At 41.7% G+C, this 19,463-nt stretch overlaps 2 protein-coding genes across 2 annotated transcripts; both read left to right on the forward strand.

The window, feature by feature from the left end:
* The first annotated feature begins 3,537 nt into the window (after positions 1–3,537).
* Positions 3,538–11,614, forward strand: LOC140648848 (uncharacterized). The gene is made up of 2 exons (XM_072855236.1): positions 3,538–3,672; positions 11,474–11,614. The coding sequence occupies exons 1-2, from the start codon at positions 3,634–3,636 to the stop codon at positions 11,567–11,569; spliced, it is 135 nt and encodes a 44-aa protein (XP_072711337.1). The 5' UTR covers positions 3,538–3,633; the 3' UTR covers positions 11,570–11,614.
* A 266-nt stretch (positions 11,615–11,880) lies between these two features.
* On the forward strand, positions 11,881–18,542 carry PTP4A1 (protein tyrosine phosphatase 4A1). Its single transcript, XM_072855235.1, has 5 exons — positions 11,881–12,020; positions 13,631–13,723; positions 14,115–14,245; positions 15,881–15,955; positions 17,123–18,542. The coding sequence occupies exons 1-5, from the start codon at positions 11,916–11,918 to the stop codon at positions 17,238–17,240; spliced, it is 522 nt and encodes a 173-aa protein (XP_072711336.1). The 5' UTR covers positions 11,881–11,915; the 3' UTR covers positions 17,241–18,542.
* The last annotated feature ends 921 nt before the right edge of the window (positions 18,543–19,463 follow it).

Here is a 19,463-nt window from a genome sequence, read left to right on the forward strand (position 1 = left end):
TACAGTGAAACAACATCCAACTGATACTTAAACAAATTCAGACTCTGATATTTCTTTCCAGTATACAATTGTTTGGAGTTTTTTGCCATCATGTTATGATACAGAAGACCCACATAAATGTCAGGGACAACTGACTTCTGTCTAGAGGGACTAAGGAAGTTAAGTGTCTGCAAAAGACAAGCACATTAAGAATCAGTATTTTTATTTAGTCTTCAAGTATTATTTATATTAGTTGATACATAAAGATACATATTTCAAACATAAAAGTAGTATTTTATATTTTAACTTCCACGAATCCCGTAGAAGCAGCATTCTCAAACCAGAACACATGTACTAGCAAGAAATAAATACAAACCACTTGAAAGTGATACATGGACACTGTGTGACTGCATGTTGAAGATGACTTCCTGTTCTGGTCCCTCTGGTTAAAAAAAAATATAATAGATTTTTTATAAGTACAGGAAGCTTGACAAAGATGATCAGAAGTAAAAAATTGCTTCCTAATTATATTAAGATTCCCCTTCTTGACAAAAATGGCTGACAAAGCATATAAAGTATATACACCTTTACATAAAGAAAGTGAATAGGGAATTTTTTTCACTATTGTACTTAAGAAAATAAGGCAACATCAAATTATCAGAGAATACAAAACAGCAGGTTTTATAAAACAAGAGAAAGTAACCATAAGGTGTAACTTAGCATTCTGATTTTTGAAACTTCAGTATTCTTTAAATTGATTGGTTTAATGAACAATTTCCTATTAAAACGTTCAGAAAATATTGATAATAGTCAACTAGGTAAGTGCTGGACATTCAGACTATGCCTAAATTTTATTTTTGACTCACGCTGCTTCAAAAATATATTCAAACTTTGTCCTATTATAGTCTCTTATCATAAAGGTTGTATTAATCTTCCTAATGCCACAATGGTGATGATCACATCTTTGCTTCTCAAACTGATAATACCAGTCTCTTCTGAATTCACCCTACAGATTTCTCTTTACAAGCATTTTTTTTTCTTATCTTTAAAGTTCTTCAGGAGTCTTGTCTCTGTTATTTTCTGCCTCCTCAACCAATTTTGTTTAATCAGTTCACTAGCTGGCACCTTGTAACTATTCACTTGTCTATTTCTCCTATAAATACCTTTGACTGTCCATGTTATATGAAATAGTAGACTACTTTATTATAGTCTACTTCTCGCTAACACTCCAATTATCTCTTGTCATCTCAGAGCGTAAAACACAGGGATTGCATCCCGACTAGTATGACATAAGTAACCACAACTAGGGGGTCCAGATAGGGACCATCATAATAAAAATGAGTATTAAATAGTTAAAATGACACAGCTATTCTTTCTTCAAAAAAACCACCAAAACCATGTGTTTTTAGACTAAAAGCTTTCTGAGCTAAATCCTTCCTTCCTAGGGAATATAATTTCAAAGAAACTGCCAATGACTCATTTCTAGTGTAAACTACTGTGCTACAGTACTGAAAGGATGTTGCAGTAGAAAGTAATTTGATCCTAAAATCCTGATCAGTTTAATACGCAATGAAACACTAAACAAAAGCTTGCATTGTTGGAAGAAAAAAAAAACAAAACACAGCATGGATTAAAGCAGGTGACGAGCTGCTTAATCTGTCTCAGAACTCTACCCAGAGCAAATTCCTCAAGCTTTATTGACGAGAGAGAAGCTCTGTTGACTTTTTCTCTTTTTTTCCCAAAACCTTCCTAACATTGTAACCACCAAAAATAAACAATATTCCAACCAGCCATTAACCTTGGGATTGTCATCTTCTTTTATAGGATTCTGAGCACATTTTCAGGAAGTTTTACATGGAGAAGTGGGAACAGCTGACGCGTGCCCTGAGTCAATCAAGTAAATACAAAACACAAATGTAAATAAATATAGCCCAGATGTATTTATAGCCCAGAAAAGCTGCATATATTATCCTAGCAGAGACATGTCTCCTGGTCAGAAATTAGCTTATGCCCACCTGAAGCCAGGTGGAGTGAAAGGTAATACAGATATGTTCTCAATAACACATCTCTCATGTGTCGGTTACCACGAAAACCTCCTCTGTAGAAACCATGGTTTCTGCAGGTTATACAAAAATAGAAAATTTGGGCAAAACCAGAAATCAGCCATGCCTTTGTACAAGTCAATACAAAGATTCAGAATTGAGCTGTTTATTTTTTAGATCAAAACCAACTTCTGCAGACTCTTGTGATCTCTACAGTAACAATAATATAACATACAGAAGGCTTAAGTAGTTAAATAAAACTAGAACAATATCAGATGAACTGAAGCTAAAAATAGGCTGCTATTTCATAAAGCTAGCGCTGACCCACATTACGGTGTTTTCCAGGTTGACGGTGTCCAGGTGGGGACTGACTCCCATGCCTCTATCAGTTATGCACATAGTGATACCATAGGTGTTTCCCACCACCAGATTTCACCCACGACATGTCTGCCTTTCAGGAACGCCTGTGTCTTGGGAGACAGTGTTTCCTAGGAGCAAGAGAGAGCACAAGGCTGAGAGAGTCCGTGTTGTTTCCCAGACCACTTCTGGCCTACTGGGCTGATCTTCCATCTGTAAAACCAGAAATCATGATTTTATCTCCACTTAAAAGCACAGGATAATCTGCGGACAAAACGCGCCAAGAGCTTCCTATTAGCATTAAACTCGCAAAAGAGGTTTTGCAGCCCGAAAGCTTAGGGGCTCAGTGATTAAAACGCATGGAGAGCCGCGACTATTCCACCGCCGTTCAACTTCGCACTCCAGTTCCGACGCCGGAGGGCCGCAATACGCCACCCCGCGTCCGGGGAACGGCTCTCCCACCTCACCCCACCGCCCCGCCCCATGTCCCCCTGCCGCAGCCCTCCGCGCCGCTCTTGCCGCTTTCCCCCTCAGCCCCGCCGGGCGCCCTGCCCTCGGCCATCCCCCCCACCCCGAGGAGAGGCCGGCCGCAGCCAGCGGGCCGCAGCGGCAGCGGGGCGCCCGCCTGCCACCCTACACCGGGGGCGCGGGGAAGAGTCTAGAACTCGCCGCCCCGGGGGAGCCCGAGGCCGCACCAGGCGCTTCCCAGCGAAGACGCCGGCAACGGCCAGAGGGGGGTGGGGCTCCCGCGCAGGGTGGCCCCGGCCCGGCCCCTGGAGGCGATCCCCGCGCCCGCCCTGCGTCCCGCTCTGCCCCCGCCCCGCCGCGCCGCGCCCCTCCCCGGCCCCGCCGCCACCCGCTTCATTCACTAACCGGTTCTCACCGGCTGCCTCCGCCTCTCGGCTCCCTCCCGCCTCCGCCCAGCCTGCCGGCGCCACGCCCCCCCGGCGGCCTCGCTCCCGCCCCGGACGCGCTGGCGGCGCCTCTAATTGGGCGGGCGCGACGCTCGTCGCCGACGTGCGTGAGCGAGGGGTGGGTCCCGGGGCGTTTGTGCAGGAGGCGGCGCCGAGTGTCGCTCCTGGTGCAGCCGCGTCCGCTCCGCGCCAGCCCGCAGAGCCGCCCGCTGCTGCAGCTGTATGGTCCATCCCCGCTCCGCCGCCGAACCCCCTCCGGCAGCTCCGCGGCCTCCAGCGCCTCCGCGTCCTCCTGGTTCTGCTCCTCCTGCCCCCGGCGGTGGCGCCCGCACCCCGGCTGTATGATCAGGCTACAGTCTTCAATGAGTAACCATATTCCTGTGAGTGACGCCCGCCCGCGCCCCCCTCCCCGGCTCGCCTCCCCCGGCCCCTCGCCCTGCCGGGGGTGCGCCCCGCCGGCTGCCCGCCTGTGCCCGGCTCTCGCGCCTCTCCTCCCCCACCCCGTCTCCTCCATGTTGTCTCTTTGTTCTGTCGCCCGGGCCAAGCCGGCTCCGGGCGGCTTCTCGCAGCGCCGGGCTGGGGCTCCTCTCGGGCGGGCCGCAGGAGAGCTGAGCCAGCCCGGCTGCGGCGCGGCTCGGCCTTCCTCCCGTCCCAGGCGCCTCTCTCCTCCTGCTCCCGCGTGCCGGTGCCCCTCTCCCCTCCTCTGCCGGGAGAGGAGGAGGGGGTGACCTGTCCGCGGCTCCCGAGCGGCCCGGCCCGGGCACAAAGCCGCTTTGTGAGCCTGGCTGCCGCCGGCCCCGCCCGCCGGTGTCTGTCTGGCGGCGTCTGTCGGGCCGCGCCGGGGCGGGCGGCCGCCGGGAAGGGCAGCGCCCCTGCAGCCGGGGCTCCCGCGCCCCTGGGCCGTGTCAGGCCGGCGGCGGGGGCCGGGAGCCCCCTGCCGGGGGGAGGCCGGGGCCGGGCGGCGGCTCCGGGGGACAAGATGGCTCCGCGTCGGGAGCCTGATCGAAGCGTGATGCGAACCCGTGACCGCCGCAGCTGGGGCGACGGCGCGGCCCGCGGGGCGGTGTCGCGGCCGGGGCAGCGTCCCCTCGCCGGGGAGAGACAGGCGGGCCGGGAGCCCGGCGCCCCGCGGCTGACGCGGCGCTGGAGGCCGCCGGGGCTTTCCGGGCAAGCCGGGGCTTGCCCGTGGGCGCCCGCCAGCCAGGTGGTGCGGCGGGGAGCGCGGCCGGGCCGCGGCGCTGGCGGCTGGCTGGCTGGCGCGGCCGGCGCTCGGCCCCCGCCACGGCCCCACGTGTGCGGCCGCCGCCGGGGCGAGAGCGAAGGCGGCCGAGCGGCTTCTTTGTCTCCGGCGTACTCGGGCGGGGAGTCAGAAGTGGCTGCGAGCGAGGACGTGAATCCTTTCCAAAATGAGCTTTATGCAGCAGAGGTGGGGTTGCCCGAACTCACGTATGCAGCCGGCCTTGTTCAGCCTGGGCTTTTAGGTGGCTGCTCAGCCGGGGGAAAAGCCCGCAGGGGAGTCGTTTAAGTACATGTTGAAGCGGATGTTTCTGTAGCAGTATGCCACTGACCCTCAGAAGTTCACGAATGCTGTCAAATACCTTGATTTTGACCGAACCTGCTTTTAAGACCTTGGTGTCTGGCTTTTCAAGGAAGGCATTTCCTTCTGGAGGTGGATCAGCAGTTTTTGCTTTCCTCATATGCTTGCGCGCTTTTTGTTTTGTTTTTCCTCCCCTAGTAATGTCAGTGTCTGTGCTGCCTAACGTTAGTGACCACAGAGCAGTGTGTATTTAAGCACAAACAATGCAAGGCTTGCTGGTGGTAGTACACCCTCCAAAAGTAGAGAAGCAAGAAAGACAAAGCATTATCAAAATCAAGTAACTATCGTATAGTAATAGTAGAAGCAGGATTAGTGACATTTATCTGCAGGTCTTGGTTGCTGTCTGGTAGCCAGCTACACATATAGATATTATGAGCTGAAAAATGCACACTCTTTGTGGCACAAGGGTCCTGTGATTCTGGTGTTTCTTATTGCTGCTGGAGTCAACTTTCCAATATGTCTACCTGCATCTGCGGAGTCTTTCCAAAGCGGTGACTCAGAAGTATGAACCCTGTCTCCTTGTAATCTCATAAAACCGTCAAATCAAAAAATGTGAAGATGACACTTCAATGTCAGCTCTTATTATTCCATTGATGGAACAGCAAAGGGTTTTGAAATTGTCTTACAGGAACAGAATTGTTTCAGGGGGAAATGTGGAAGAAGCAATACAGAAATTACACAGCCATGGGAGGAAATGTGAGACTGAGAAAGAAAAATGAGTGACAGATGTAGCAGGAGCCAAGGGAGAAGGATGTCATTGTCTTACCGAAACTAAATGTGTCAGTTAAGCAGTAAATAAATAGAATTTAGCCTTATCTAATAACTTCTATCTTGTGAAACCTTCCTGTTATGACAGAATACATGCCACGTAAGAAGGCTGGATCTATCCCAGTGTGTAGGCTGACTGTAAGTGATCACTTCTTCTCTTAAAGATTAACCAGAACACCCAGATCAAGGTATTACTGAATTCTAAACTAGTAGCAGATTGTTGCCTTGTATTTAAAAAACTAAAATTCACTCTATCAGATCAATACAAGAAGTACCTCTGTGTTAGAAGTCCATAACTCCTTACAGCTTTCTTCACAGACGCAACTTCTTGTTTGACACTCATACCTTTTATTAGACTTGATAAAATACAGCAATAACTGTCCTTTTATGTATATGTTAAATGTCTCATGTATATTGTTTAAAATGTAATGGAATAATTTTTGGGAAGGATGACAGAATTTATGTAGTTTGCTATTGAAGTGGCAGTGTTAAGTCATTTTGAGGCTCCTTGCTTTCAGAAACTCAAAAAGAGGATCCGTTAGACAGGGGGGTGGAATGGTTTCTGTGATGTCTTATTTTCCCCAGTATCTGTTAAGGCTTTTTTGTGTGGTTTTTTTTTTTCATGGTCCAAGTGGAAGAGCTAGGAAGACAGTCACATGGCCTCAGTTTCATCACCTCTGGAAGTTGCATTGACTTGTTATACAGGAAGTTTTGAGAATTTTTTTCTTCCCTTTAAACTGCATACTTGAACCACAAGAAACATCCTTCCTTCACAGAGCATGTCATAACAAATTTATCATAAAACCTTTGGAATCTCCTGTCTGTGATGCATGAGTGTATTTTTTTTTTTAGGCCATGGGTCGCTTTCTCTGGTCCAAAGTGGGTACTGTTATCACTGTGGATATTGTAATACAGGCATGCATGTGCCCAGTAGAGGAGGTGCATCTTGTCAACAATACCTAATGAAGGTGTGCCTCTGCCTTACATAATGGCTCCGCAGTTTGTACCCTTTACCTTCCTATTCCTCTTTGTCTGCCTTAGCAGTTGCTACTTAGGCCTTGAGTAGTAAGAGAAACTCAGGGGTATTTGTCCCTCTGTCCTTCAGTAACTTTTTGTCAGGTAGCAAGTTAGAACAATGAACTTACTTGCAGGTGTTCTTAAATTGTAATGAAATGTAGTTTAGTTTAGTTTTCTAGTTTTGAGTCTGTGGTTTCGGTAGGTGAGTGTGTAGCAGGTCTTGACTTCAGAGAATGTGATCCCACATAGTTGATTCTGGGTATAAATGTTTCTGGTCTATGAGCAGGTGGATTGAGCAACTGTGAACAGTCTTGAACGCCTTCTGAAGGTAGTGAAGTGTCATGTAACTGTGTAAACAAGCGCTTTTGTTTGCATGCTTCTCAAGATGCTACTGAGTTGTGAACAAGAATGTCGACAGCATGGGATAACCTTACACCTCTCCACTTTGTACATATCGGTAACAATCTAATAGATTACTTTCATAAGCCATTTTTGCCAGACACGAGTGATTGTTTCAAACACAGCATTAACATATATGTGAATCTGTCAGTGAAAACAAATACTTTAGCTTCCTGTCCCAAAGAAGGGCATAAATTAACTTTTATTTTCAAGCTGTCTTCCTCTTGCTTGAATAAACTATTCTCTGACTTCTCCTAGCATAAATGATAGTAGATGGTGCAATCATAATTAACATAACTTTATCCCATATTGGACAGGATACCTTCTCTTAATAGGTGGTCCTGGCATATTAACCTTAGTTTTGTTTTCCGAGCTTATTTTGATGGATCTAACAGTCTAAATGTTGTTTGGCTTTCTGTTACTAATAGAAACTGCTGCTTCTGTTTCCAAAACCCTTCAGTGTTAATTTTCCTCAAGAAAAACTCACATGTAAATTGAAAAGAATATGCTGGAGTACCCAATTTGATGGTACAAACAATGAATTGGTGTCATTCTGTTAAAGAAACTTCTACATACAATACTATGCATTTGAATTTCACTTATGCAGCCTTACGCTTTCATACACTATCTTGACTTTTTTGATAGTTAACTACTTGATAGGTAAGCTGTCTGAGACAATACAGTAATTTTAAAGCTGTATTTCTAAGCCTCTTGAAAGTTGCTCATGTCATTTGAGTTCCCCCTAAGCCCGAGGTGGTCTTCATTACTACAACACTGTTTTTATAGCTGATTTCTTATCTTCCAGGTCTTTTTGATGAAGATGAGTGAAGCCTTGTACTCTGGCTTAATGCCATAACACGAACAGCATGCCAGTGTACTACTTGTCTTTAATTTTCATTTGGCTCCAGGAACAGAACTAAACTAGGTTGGCAAAGCTGTCTTAGGATAGTACAGCATGTTGCTGCCTTAAGGAGTTGGTGGGCATGTGGAGCTTTCTGGCTAGCAATGGTGAGAAGTGATGGCATTCACATCAAAGGAAAATGTGAGCTTTGCTCCTTTTATAATGTGGCAGCAGCAGTTGCCAAGGCAAACAGTGAGACTCAAATACATGCTTAGTTAGGTCCTTAGTTGTGTGAATTAGTAAGGTGCTGATGTGTCTAATTGCTAACTGTTAAGTCTATTAATGAATTCATTTGTAGGGGTTAATTACACATAGAACTCAAACTTAACATGGCGTAATGTACTTGCTTCAACTTTGTATAAGAATTTGAACTGTGCGCCTAGTTTCTAGATGTGATTAACAATCTGCATTAAAAAAGTAGAATTTATTACTTAACTAATGCTGTGCTGCCTGCCTTCCTCCTTACCCCCGTGATGAGTTTGTCTGGTATTGTATTGAGTACTCCTAGTTGCATACTAAAGGCAGCTTCCCTACCAGGCTGGATGAATTCTGATTACTTCTTACTTCCTACCTGCTCCTGGTATGGGGTCCTGTTAACTGTTTCCAATTACTCTGCATTCTTTCACCCCCCCTGGACTGAAAGGTCTCTTCTTTACCCTAGTGACCCCATTCTATCTCCTTGAACTCACTTGCATGCTTTTCTATTTCTGTTTCTGACAGCCTCCACTCCCTCATCCTCTACCAGGGAAAAGGACTGGCTATGATTCCTCTTAGCAGTCTTAAGAAGAGATAAACCTGAGATCTGCCAGTGCGTGTGAAAAGCGGCACAAGACCTTATGCAGCTGTATCTGCTTAAAGCTGTCGTGTCCCTTTTTGCTGTTCTGCTTCTTAAACTAATTGAAAATGACTTTAAATAAGCTATCTTCAGTTCTTTTTTTCTGTTGCTATTTTAGGTATTCCCTAGGCCTGGTCCTAGGAGTCTTTTTAATGCACACCTACCTTCTTCTCATGTCTGGTGTGTCAGATGATGATTCTTGGAATTCTTCCGAGTCTGAATTCTCTGGGTTCCTGTTACTCTGTTGGCCTTTGCCTTCAGGGGATTCATCTTACTCCTTTTTCATGCCTATTATATTTAGACTTCTCACTGTCCCTCAATTTACCACAAGTAAAAACTGAAATAGTTTTTTTGCAAGTAACTGGCATACTTAATCCTACAGTCTTTACGGAAATGGTGATGGTAGTATCTCTGGAGTAGCAGCAAAGTGCATGTGAAATTGTCTTATTAGTTTCTTTCTCGTATTGGTTTAGCAGGTTTTTTTTGCAAGCTATGCCTGTGATTAAGGTACATCCTTAAAACTTCTTACTAAGAAGCTGTCTGAAAACATGAAAAGGATGCCGGGAGGTGTTTGGTCTGCTTTTTCTAAAGGTCCTTTGTAACATTGTGTGATGCAGCTATACCCATCTGCTACAGCCCAAACTCTTAATAATCATCTTCTCTGTTGCTACTGCTCCATTACTGAACTTTCCCTTTTCTGGATTTAGGAATGGAGCAAATACATGTCTACAACATAAAACATTGTTGCAATTCTTTAAATTGTAGTTCACTTGCAGAACTCCTCTACTGCTAAGATACCTCTTGGAAAACTCAACAATTATTAGACTATTGATCTGTTGTGACTTCTGCTTAATACTAATCGTTGTTAGATAGACTCACTGTAGTCTTAGGGTATATGGTTTAGTGCCTACAGTGGAGTCTTGGTCTGACTCCAAATCCTAGATGGCAGTTAGCAACCATGACTTATTCGCACATAGCTTTTTCTTCCTGCCCTTTAGTAAAGTGTGTTAAGACATTGGCTATTATCATGACTTATTGTACGGTTGTCTTTAGGACCTGATCTTTTGAATTTGCTTTCTCATGGTTGGGAGGCTTTTCAGCACTGGCTGGTTCTTTCATAGTCCTTTGAATGGAAAGGTTTGAGTGTAGAGCACTGAAACACTGTCTCTTCTCCTTATTTTCTTACATACACTTGCCCTGATTATATATGTGGATGGATGCATAGAGCTGGTTTATAGTTAAAAAAATCTGAATATTGCTACAATGAAGTTACATCTTCTGTTTTAAGACAGTAAGTCTGTGATAGCAATTCTGTAATGCTGCATGCTCAGCTAATCCATTTCTGAAGTGTCTTGGGCAATATTTTGTTTGGGCATAGAAATATATGGATTCCTTCCAAAGTTTGGAGTTGACTGGCCAACATAAGTCATTTTTTCTGCTAAATAGTTGTAGGATCAGTGATGTTTCTCTCTAGTACCGAAGTATATTTAGTGGGCGTATGGTTCAGCTTGTACCTATCTTTTTGGGAAACAAAACTTCTCTCTTCTTCCTTTCTGTTCCCTAGGCAGGTATCGTTAACAGCAGTGGAACTGTGGCTGGGCACGAAACTAACTCCTCTGCTGTAAGGTGTATAAAAGCATATATTCTTGGTTCATTTGCATAGCAACATCTGCAAATGAATACACAGTTTGGAGCAGTTCATCAGCTATCTACTTCCTGGTTGTGCATCTTGCAGTAATTTTATATGTAAATTTAACCATAGCAAAATAGCACACCACTGGGCAGGAATAACCTGTTCAATAAACTTGCCTGTGTATGGTTTTAGCTAGACTATTACCACTATCTTGGTATGTTAATAAAGTCATGGTGTAGAAAGGCAGTTAAAGGCAGATGAAGGCTGCCATGTGTCTTCAGCCTTTAGTATGGGAAATGTTCCTTAGTTAGAAATCTGTATGCCTTGAAAGTCTCAAAACATGTTCAGAAGCTCGCATTGTTTTGTTAGACCACAAAGACTTTGCATTTGCTTTCAAGGCCTCCCTCCTATTTGAGACAGGTGGATTTAGATGCTTTTTTTTTCTACTGGCTGTTCTGTACGTGAATTAATGATGCTAACATGCGAAGTAAGTCTTTAAGACAAGTGATTCTGCATCTATGTAGAGACTGGTAGTTTTGTTTAAACACTAGAAATTGTCTTATGCTCAGCTTGAATATTCAAGGAATCTCATCCTTGCCTTCAGGGGACTACTTAAGGTCAGTGTAACTTTAGCAGGTGTTGCGATGTCTCTCAATTCAGAATGGAAAATACAGTTGTATGGGTATCCTGGAAAAGCTATGCTTTCTATAAATACTGGAGTTCTTAAAACTTGGTCTCTTGTTGCTATGTTTAGCACATTTGAATTGGTATTTTAAGACATTTCAGGTTTTAGTGTTGAAACAACCCTGTATGGAAACTTTGTATTAAGTAAATGTATTTATTTTCAAGTAATCCTTGCTAAGAAAGGTAACAGGATTCTTAGGCAAACCTAATACTTGGAATAAAAAATAAACCTTCTGAAACTGCTTAGTTGCTCTGCTTTTATTTTTTCATTTTTATAATGCTTGGTGTTTTCAAAATAACCTTGCTTCACCTGTGCTCATTATGCTTTTTTTCCCCTCTCTTTACAGCAGTTCTGTGGTGTTCTTGGTCACACATTTATGGAGTTTCTGAAGGGCAGTGGAGACTACTGCCAGGCACAGCACGACCTCTATGCAGACAAGTGAACTGTAGAAATTCATTACTACTCCACCAAGAAGCCCCCCTAAGAGTGGTTGACCAGGATAAGTATTGAATTGAAATTGGCAGAGCATTTAACAACAGAATTCAGACCTGGATGGGGTAAACCTCAGTGCACTGCCTTTCTTTTGCCTCAGTATTACTGGATTGAAGAATTGCTGCTTCTTGTTAGGAGGTTCATTTCATTTCCCATTGCTCCCAACTTCATACTTCCAAGCACTGAGAATTTCACGTGGAGTATAGTGAAGTAGACTTCAGTTTCTCTAAATCACTTCTGTATTAGAATTTTTTTGAATCCTTTCATAATCTTGTTGCATGTTTAACTAAATCAATATGGCCCGAATGAACCGCCCAGCTCCTGTGGAAATCACCTACAAGAACATGAGATTCCTAATCACACACAATCCAACCAACGCAACCTTAAACAAATTTATAGAGGTAAGGTCAGGACAGAATTCTTACGGATGTATTTTTTTAATGCCTGAACAGCATGCTATATTAACAATTTCCTTCTTTACTAGTTGATAACAGCTGTGGAAGCCATATGAAGAGGTACTGAGACTGTTTGTATATTGACTTTTTTTCAAACACTGATGCCATGCTTCAAAGATCTACAGACAAATCTATTCAGATATACTTTGGCCTTCACAAAAACATACTTCTGAAAGTGAAGCAAAGAAATAATTGCACTGTCCAGTATATTGTACATTGTTTAGGTCTGAAAACAGGACTTATCTGTCAGTGTTATGTGTAGAACAATACAAAGATCTGCTAGTGGTAGGAACTCACATTTAGATTCATCTAAAGCGGTGTAACATTTCCTTGCACCTATTGCATAGTGGTTAAAAAGAGGATAATTCACTATACATGTGAATCAGAACCTTAGGAACAAATAACAGGATTGCAATATGCTTTCACTGCCTATCTCCCTTCAGTATTGGCAGATCGTGGCTCTAGTGTAGCTTAAGAGAATCCTCTGACTGTCATAGTGTCTACTTGAGTTAAATTTGTGGTGGTATACTTGTTCTGCATCCAGAGCTGCTGAAGCTACTTTAAGTGTTTTGGTACATGCTGAAATTGTTTACTGACTAAAGCCAGGTGGCCTGGCATATATTGCTAGTATCTGAATTTGTCATCTAAACCTTGCATCTAGCATGTTGGAGCTATAAAGTGCACAGTTAAAAGTGTGTGCATATATGGTAACAATAGGTTCGTCCAAAGTTACCTCCTGGTAAGGTCTGAGTTTGTAATGCAGTCCCTCATTAGCAAGATTTTAGGTGTATTATACCTCTATTTTGCATTCAGTGTGGGATAATTTACAAGAAACATAGTGAAATAACATTTGCTTGCCTTTATACTCTCACAACTAGATAAAGTACGCTTAGGTTATGCTTCAGTCGTATTAACCGTGACAGTTACACTATGAATGATGGGTTGTGTGGGCAGAATGAAGACTGAGACCGAGTGCCTTTTTTTTTTTTTTTTCTTTTAATATATGGAGGTTAATAGAGCAAAATGGAAAGTTAAATTTTGTTATCCTCTAGTCATGATAACTTGGGAACTGGAATAAGTTACTGTCCTGTGCTCATAATTCTTATTAATAAGAGGTGTTACAAACCTGTTGTTTTAAGTAGAGAGAGAGAAGGGGAGGATCTAAACTGGACTCAGAATACTTTTAGTGAAGTACATAGCTTTGCAAACCAGGAAACTTCCTGTTTAAAACAAATGATCTTTTAGAGATAAACACTGATGAAATAAGTAGCTCATGTGGATTTGATTTTAAAAGAAAAAAGTCTGATCCAACATAAGTCTTCAGAAATGTTTGCAGAAGAGCTCAAAGGTGTCTGGCATTAGTGCACACAAGTTTTCAGTTATTTCAGCTTTCTGCATTCTTCACTGGTGGCAAGCTTCACTGGTGTGAGCTTCTGTAGGTAAACTTTTGGAATGAGTTAATAAGCTAACCTATTGAGACAATTAAATGGTAAGTGAAGTCAGTTTACTCCTAAAGCAGGTGTTGTGGGTTTTTCTTCCCCCCCCCCCCCCCCCAGGAACTTAAGAAATACGGCGTTACCACAGTGGTAAGAGTGTGTGAAGCTACTTATGACACTGCTCCGGTGGAAAAAGAAGGCATTCAGGTTTTGGTGAGTAGAAGTTCTAGAAGTAGAGTTTAAAACCAACCCACCTCCTCATTCCCCGCTTCACTCAAAAAAAAAAAGAAATTTATTTTGACATCAGCTTATTAACTCTACAAGTGTAGTCCAGCAGCTGGCAGAGGCAAAAGCTGTACAGACATCCTCTCTTGTCAGGAAAAACATCCGGTTTTGAACAAAATCATTTGCTCAATAAAAATGGATTGAAAGGAATATATTCCTAATATTGCTATAGTTATACTATTAGAAAACAATAAGCTTGAGTGGTTGTCTTAGCTGTCAGCTCTTTCATTCATTGTGTCCCCTACTTTTGTATGCACACAGCATACAAGCATAAAGAGTTCTATATGTATTTATTTATGTATCTCATGCTATATTCTAGGATTGGCCCTTTGATGATGGTGCTCCACCATCCAACCAGATTGTTGATGACTGGCTAAACCTCCTTAAAGTTAAATTTCGTGAAGAACCTGGTTGTTGTATTGCTGTACACTGTGTTGCTGGTCTTGGAAGGTGGGTAAAGTTTTAAAGATCTGTTGAATTGCCATCCCTGGTCAGACTTCCTAAGATTTAGTACAAAAGTTTGAGGCAAATGTAAAATAGTCACATGTCCAGTACTGGAATGACCTCACACTTAAAAGTAGTTCAGATGACAGGAAACTGTTGTATGTGTATGTTAGACATAAATGCCTCTTAGTTCAACAGATGATGCTGCTATTGCAGCTTTTACACAAAAACTACTGAATGAGGTAAACGAATATATTCTTGTACCAAGCATATTTCATTGTCCCATTGAGATTTTGTCTTGCTAAGTCTTCCATTTTTTTTTAATGGGTTTGGTTTTTAGTGACTCACCTGTAAGTGTCTTCTTCATCCCTATTTTAGCAGTATTGCCACTCTCCTTGTACCAAGGGTATTGTAACCATTAGCCACAAACAAGTGAGGTGCTCTGGCACATCAAGACCAACTTTCATCCTTGCTGAGGGACAAAGTGTTCTCCAAAGTCCCAAAGCTCTGTTTTTGTCTCATTTCTAACACTGAGCCTGAAAATTTTTATGGGTGATAACGCTAAATATTCTCCTCTTAGCCCTGTTCCCTTTGTCTGCTGCCACTATCTTAAATACAATTCCAACAATTGTGAAAACATAATGGTTTTGCTGCTATTGTTATAGACTACCTGGGAACTAGTTCAAAAAGCACTTGCTGTGTTCTAGACGTGTTTCAGCATTTCCAATATAAAATGGAGGTTTCTGGTCTTGCTGTCCATAAGCCTGGCTTATCCACTGTTTGCATTATGGCTTCACATGTAACAAAGTTGACTGTAGCGGTAAATACTACCAAAACAAGTCCTCTTCAGCTGCTTACAGTGATATCTGTTGGGTTTTTTTCCTCAAAATTGGGCAGTTAACTAGTTGAAAAGAAGATCCTAGCTTTTTGTCATGTAAGGTTTAAATCCCTGAACATATAAAACCACTTAAGCTTGCTACTAGATGCACAAGTCTGTTGCTAGTGTGTGGCATGGGGTTTTGTCTTTGGGTTTTTTTAGCCATAAATTGCTAATGTATTTCAGTTTGATTTGTGTCAAGCTTTCCTAACTGAAAACTGTATTCTGTCAAATGAAGAATACTGTGGCAAGCAAGGAAATCCTAGGGGGTGGGCAGCAGCCTGTGGATTGCATCTGTTCCTAAAACTTGTGACACTAGTTCTAGGACTTGTCAGTTCTTACTGGACCTGACCCCTCTTCTGACTTCTGCTTTTGGGCTCCTGACTGCTTCTAAGGATGCTTGTTTGTGGGAATAGAAACACATATGCAACTCTTCCCCAGAATCAATTGGCTTTGAAACAAATGGGTAAAGTTTACTTGGATTTTATTCCTGCTGTCCTCTCCTATATCTAAAGTCAGATGAACAAAGCTAAGGTTGAACACAGTTAATTTAAACCCCTTTCTTAATGAGGATGGGTAGCTTGAAAACAGATGGTATAATGGCTCACTTAATGTAGAAATGCCTTCTGCTTGTCTTTTTTGCTTCCCCAGGAAAGAAGCATCAGCTTAGACACAGAAGAACAGAAAAGAGAGCTGGGGAAAGTAACCTTTCTTCTAAGTATGCACTGGCAAATGCTAAACTGATTATTTCTTTTTTTTACCAGAGCTCCAGTCTTAGTTGCTCTTGCGCTGATAGAATGTGGAATGAAGTATGAAGATGCAGTGCAGTTCATAAGACAGTAAGTGTGGAGCTAACATCTAGCTGTTTCCAAGATGTAACACATTCATATATCCTTGGGCACTAAGGGAAATTCTGAATGCTGTTCTTGTCTTTTACTCTTTTTTTTTTGTAAGATATTTAGTACATACAAACTTTTTAACACACATACTGCATACAGTCAATGTTGTAGGACTTGGCTTGTGGGATGGATATTTTCTGTTTCTGTAGAAACCAGAACCAGTAAGTAATTATTGAGCAAGTTTAAAAAAAAAACCTAACCCCCCAACTTTTAGTTAGATATGCAGGGTTGTCTTTATTATTTGTACATATGAGAGGCAGAATACCTTTGAAATTTAGGTTCTGTCTGGTAGCTAGAGCCAACACTTACCCATGTTTGTGGATCCTTTCTTCTGTATTGGATCAAAGCGTGCTAAACAGTTCCTCCTAGTCTTTCCTGGTAGTCTACCAAAGAAAAATATTTCCTTGGATTTTTTTATAAATGTATGTAAGTTGGATGAGAACAATTTTAGTCTCAGTGCCTCAATTTTGCAGGTTTCAACTACATTTAAGAGAAGCTGTGGCTCATATAAACAATACCAAAATACTTCTTGCATAATTGCCAAGTCTTTAAAGAATGAAGTTCAGTTTGTACATCTTAACAGGCTGGTGTATATAAAGTGAGGTATAGGAAGCCAGGTACATATTCTGAACACTCAACAAAAATGTACCCCTTTTTCTCACACTTCTGAGAAAACCAAGAAAGCTCAATTTCTGTTCAACTTCTTATTATGGGGAGTTACAATGTTTATGTACTTTCTTATTATTGTACTATTCTTCATAATCAATTTAAGAGACTGAATAACTTCAGCTTTCTTAAGACTATCACATGTCCTCTATAGCTTTCTTTTGAAGTTTCTTCTAAAGATCTTAATGCAAGATCTTTGGCTTGTGTATATCAGAGGCTAAAACACTGTCTAAAATGCTATGTGGTCCAATGAGGTATTTGTGAAAGGAAGCTACCACCCTCTTTTCTGGCACTTAACTTTTGATTACCCTTATTTTGGTTACAGTCTTGACTTGATGGTGTTTTTTCAAGTGAACTAAAAATATTTTTCTCTGGTTGGTGATATTATTTCACTGGGCAGTAGATTAATGTTCTGTTTAAAATATTTTTTCCTCCATCTAGGAAGCGGCGTGGAGCTTTTAACAGCAAGCAACTTCTGTACTTGGAGAAATACCGCCCCAAGATGCGTCTGCGTTTTAAAGACTCCAATGGTCACCGAAATAATTGTTGTATTCAGTAAAGCTCAACAGCCTATAGTACTTCTTTGGGATTAAGGATGGAAACTAGAATTAAGCAGACTGCATGCCAAACACATGAGTCTGATATTTTTTTAGCAGTAAAGGAAGCTTCCTTAGGAGTATTTAATAGGCTAAAGGCTTAATAGAAATGCAACTTGTATGTTTAGATAAATATCCATCTGTTTGGAGACCCCGTAAAAGTTTTTGCTGTACTCTGTTTCTGAGCTGTCTCCTTGTTCATTAATTACCAGTTCAAATATCCTTTAATCATGCCATTGAGTCTTACCCACCTAGTTTCAACTACTAAAAATTGTGGTACTAAAATAAATCAATCTGTTATCACCTGAGATTAGGTGCCAAAATACCCAGCATATCAGCTACGTGTCTTTCCTTATAAATGAATATAGTTCTGATGACGTGAGAACTACCAGCTTATCTGGACCTTACTATCTTTTTTTTCTACAGTCATTTCAATATTGAAGAATATGGCCTCTAAGACAGTCTTGCCTGCTCACTCTGTTTTGTCTCCCACAATCGCACTAGAATTATCAGGATTTGCACAGTCTGTCTTTTTAATACTATGAATTACAGCAACATTTTACCCCAGCGTCTGTACTCTTCTGTTATCCGAACCTCTCCATTTTACAAATCATCACTCTCTGGTTACTCATATAGAAAATCTTTTAAATTGTACAGAAGCACACAAGTCTTTAATGTCTCCAGACAAAAAAGCCTTACAGTAAAATTAATGTTGGCACTTCATGTGCAACTTAACAGAGGGCCTGAAAAGGTTGGGAGGGGCTATTTAATATTTCTAGTAAAATGTTGCCTTTGTCTTGTGCAGGAAGTATAGAATATGCCCTTTACTTCAGTAAATATTTTTTTAAAATGTAGAAATGCTTTGTTATTGTAGCTAAAAATTCTTAATCAGAAAATTTCTGACAAATCTTGTAGTTTCTTTTACTGTACCTATTGAAAGTTGTTTACCAACTATTGCTTTGTTGAAAGTGTGATATTTTTTTCTTTTGTTTTTCCTCCTTGAGTTTCTGCTATGACTTGGGCAGACCTCTGTAATATTTTGTATGCCTTTCAAGCTGCGTAACTTAATATTTGGATACTTGATAATTTGTTTTATTATGTAATTGATAAAATGGTGATGTGTATTAATGTTAGTTCAACCATATATTTATACTGTCTTGGGAATGTGTGGTTATAGTTCTGTGGGAGAAATAATTTTGCCAGTGTTCACCAGCTTGTAAAATCTAGTGCGAGAGCTTAAACATCTAAATAAATACTGAAATGCACTTACAAAGTTTGCTGAAACGCTTATGACTTTCACTTATTTTTGTGTACCTTGTCAGCAATCTTGAGGTGCCTAAATTCAGAATCTATCCAGGCGTCTGTTTTCTTTTTTTAAATCTGGGCCTGAATGTCCCCTTTGCTGTAATGTTTGCTGTTTGGTTTACTCATAAATAAATGTGGACAAAAATTAATAGCAGAAAGTACGGTATTCCTTATGTAGCTTACTTGTGACTTCCCTTCCCCAATACTAAAATAGGTTACTTGCTTAGTGTTCTTGAATCTGTCTTTGCAGTAAATGCAGAAAAGTATAGGTACCTGTAAAGCTTGGAGAACACTTGTATCAGTAGCATAAGAATTTAATTACAAAATAGTATGATACAATGCTTCATTGTCAAGACTGAAGCTATGTCCAAACAGAAGATATCCCCAAAATTATGTGAGCTAAGACCTGTGCAAATTTGAGTTTTCAGAGGGTGGTGAACAAACTTCCTGATGAGAACTGGAAGATGCTCTTAGTAGCCAGCTGAGGTGCTGTTCTTACTGGATAAGCTCAGGCCCATGTCTGCTTAAAATTAAGCTATGGTTAAATGTCTTGCCTTTCTTGTAAATGGTGAGGTGGGATGCTATGTACAATATAAGCGTCAATGAGAGCTCTGAAGGATTGCTTTTGGAAAGGTATAGTCTCATTATAAAGATCACTTTGAAATTCTGTATGATTTAATAATGTCTGAAACTGAATATAGTTTAGCTTAGTCTGTAAAGCAGTATACAAATTCTTAACTAGTTCAGCTTTCCTTTGGAAGTTAAACTTGTTTTAAAGGGTATTTTGATTAAAGCAATACAGCTTCATTTGGCTGAGGAAAATAAGGCCTTTTCTTTTGGAAGGACATCCAAGGTAATCTGTCAATCTGTTCTACTGTCAA

The sequence above is a fragment of the Ciconia boyciana genome, chromosome 3 (assembly GCF_034638445.1).
Source record: "Ciconia boyciana chromosome 3, ASM3463844v1, whole genome shotgun sequence".
In the NCBI taxonomy this organism is placed as follows: domain Eukaryota; kingdom Metazoa; phylum Chordata; class Aves; order Ciconiiformes; family Ciconiidae; genus Ciconia; species Ciconia boyciana.

What these genes read in the sequence shown, in the direction of transcription:
- LOC140648848 (XM_072855236.1), top strand. Translation starts at nt 3,634, where the DNA reads ATGATCAGGCTACAGTCTTCAATGAGTAACCATATTCCT. An exon ending in CAATGAGTAACCATATTCCT is followed by an intron (nt 3,673 to 11,473) that starts GTGAGTGACGCC and finishes CTCTCTTTACAG; the next exon opens with CAGTTCTGTGGTGTTCTTGG.
- PTP4A1 (XM_072855235.1), top strand. Translation starts at nt 11,916, where the DNA reads ATGGCCCGAATGAACCGCCCAGCTCCTGTGGAAATCACCTACAAGAAC. An exon ending in CCTTAAACAAATTTATAGAG is followed by an intron (nt 12,021 to 13,630) that starts GTAAGGTCAGGA and finishes CCCCCCCCCCAG; the next exon opens with GAACTTAAGAAATACGGCGT. An exon ending in GCAGTGCAGTTCATAAGACA is followed by an intron (nt 15,956 to 17,122) that starts GTAAGTGTGGAG and finishes TCCTCCATCTAG; the next exon opens with GAAGCGGCGTGGAGCTTTTA.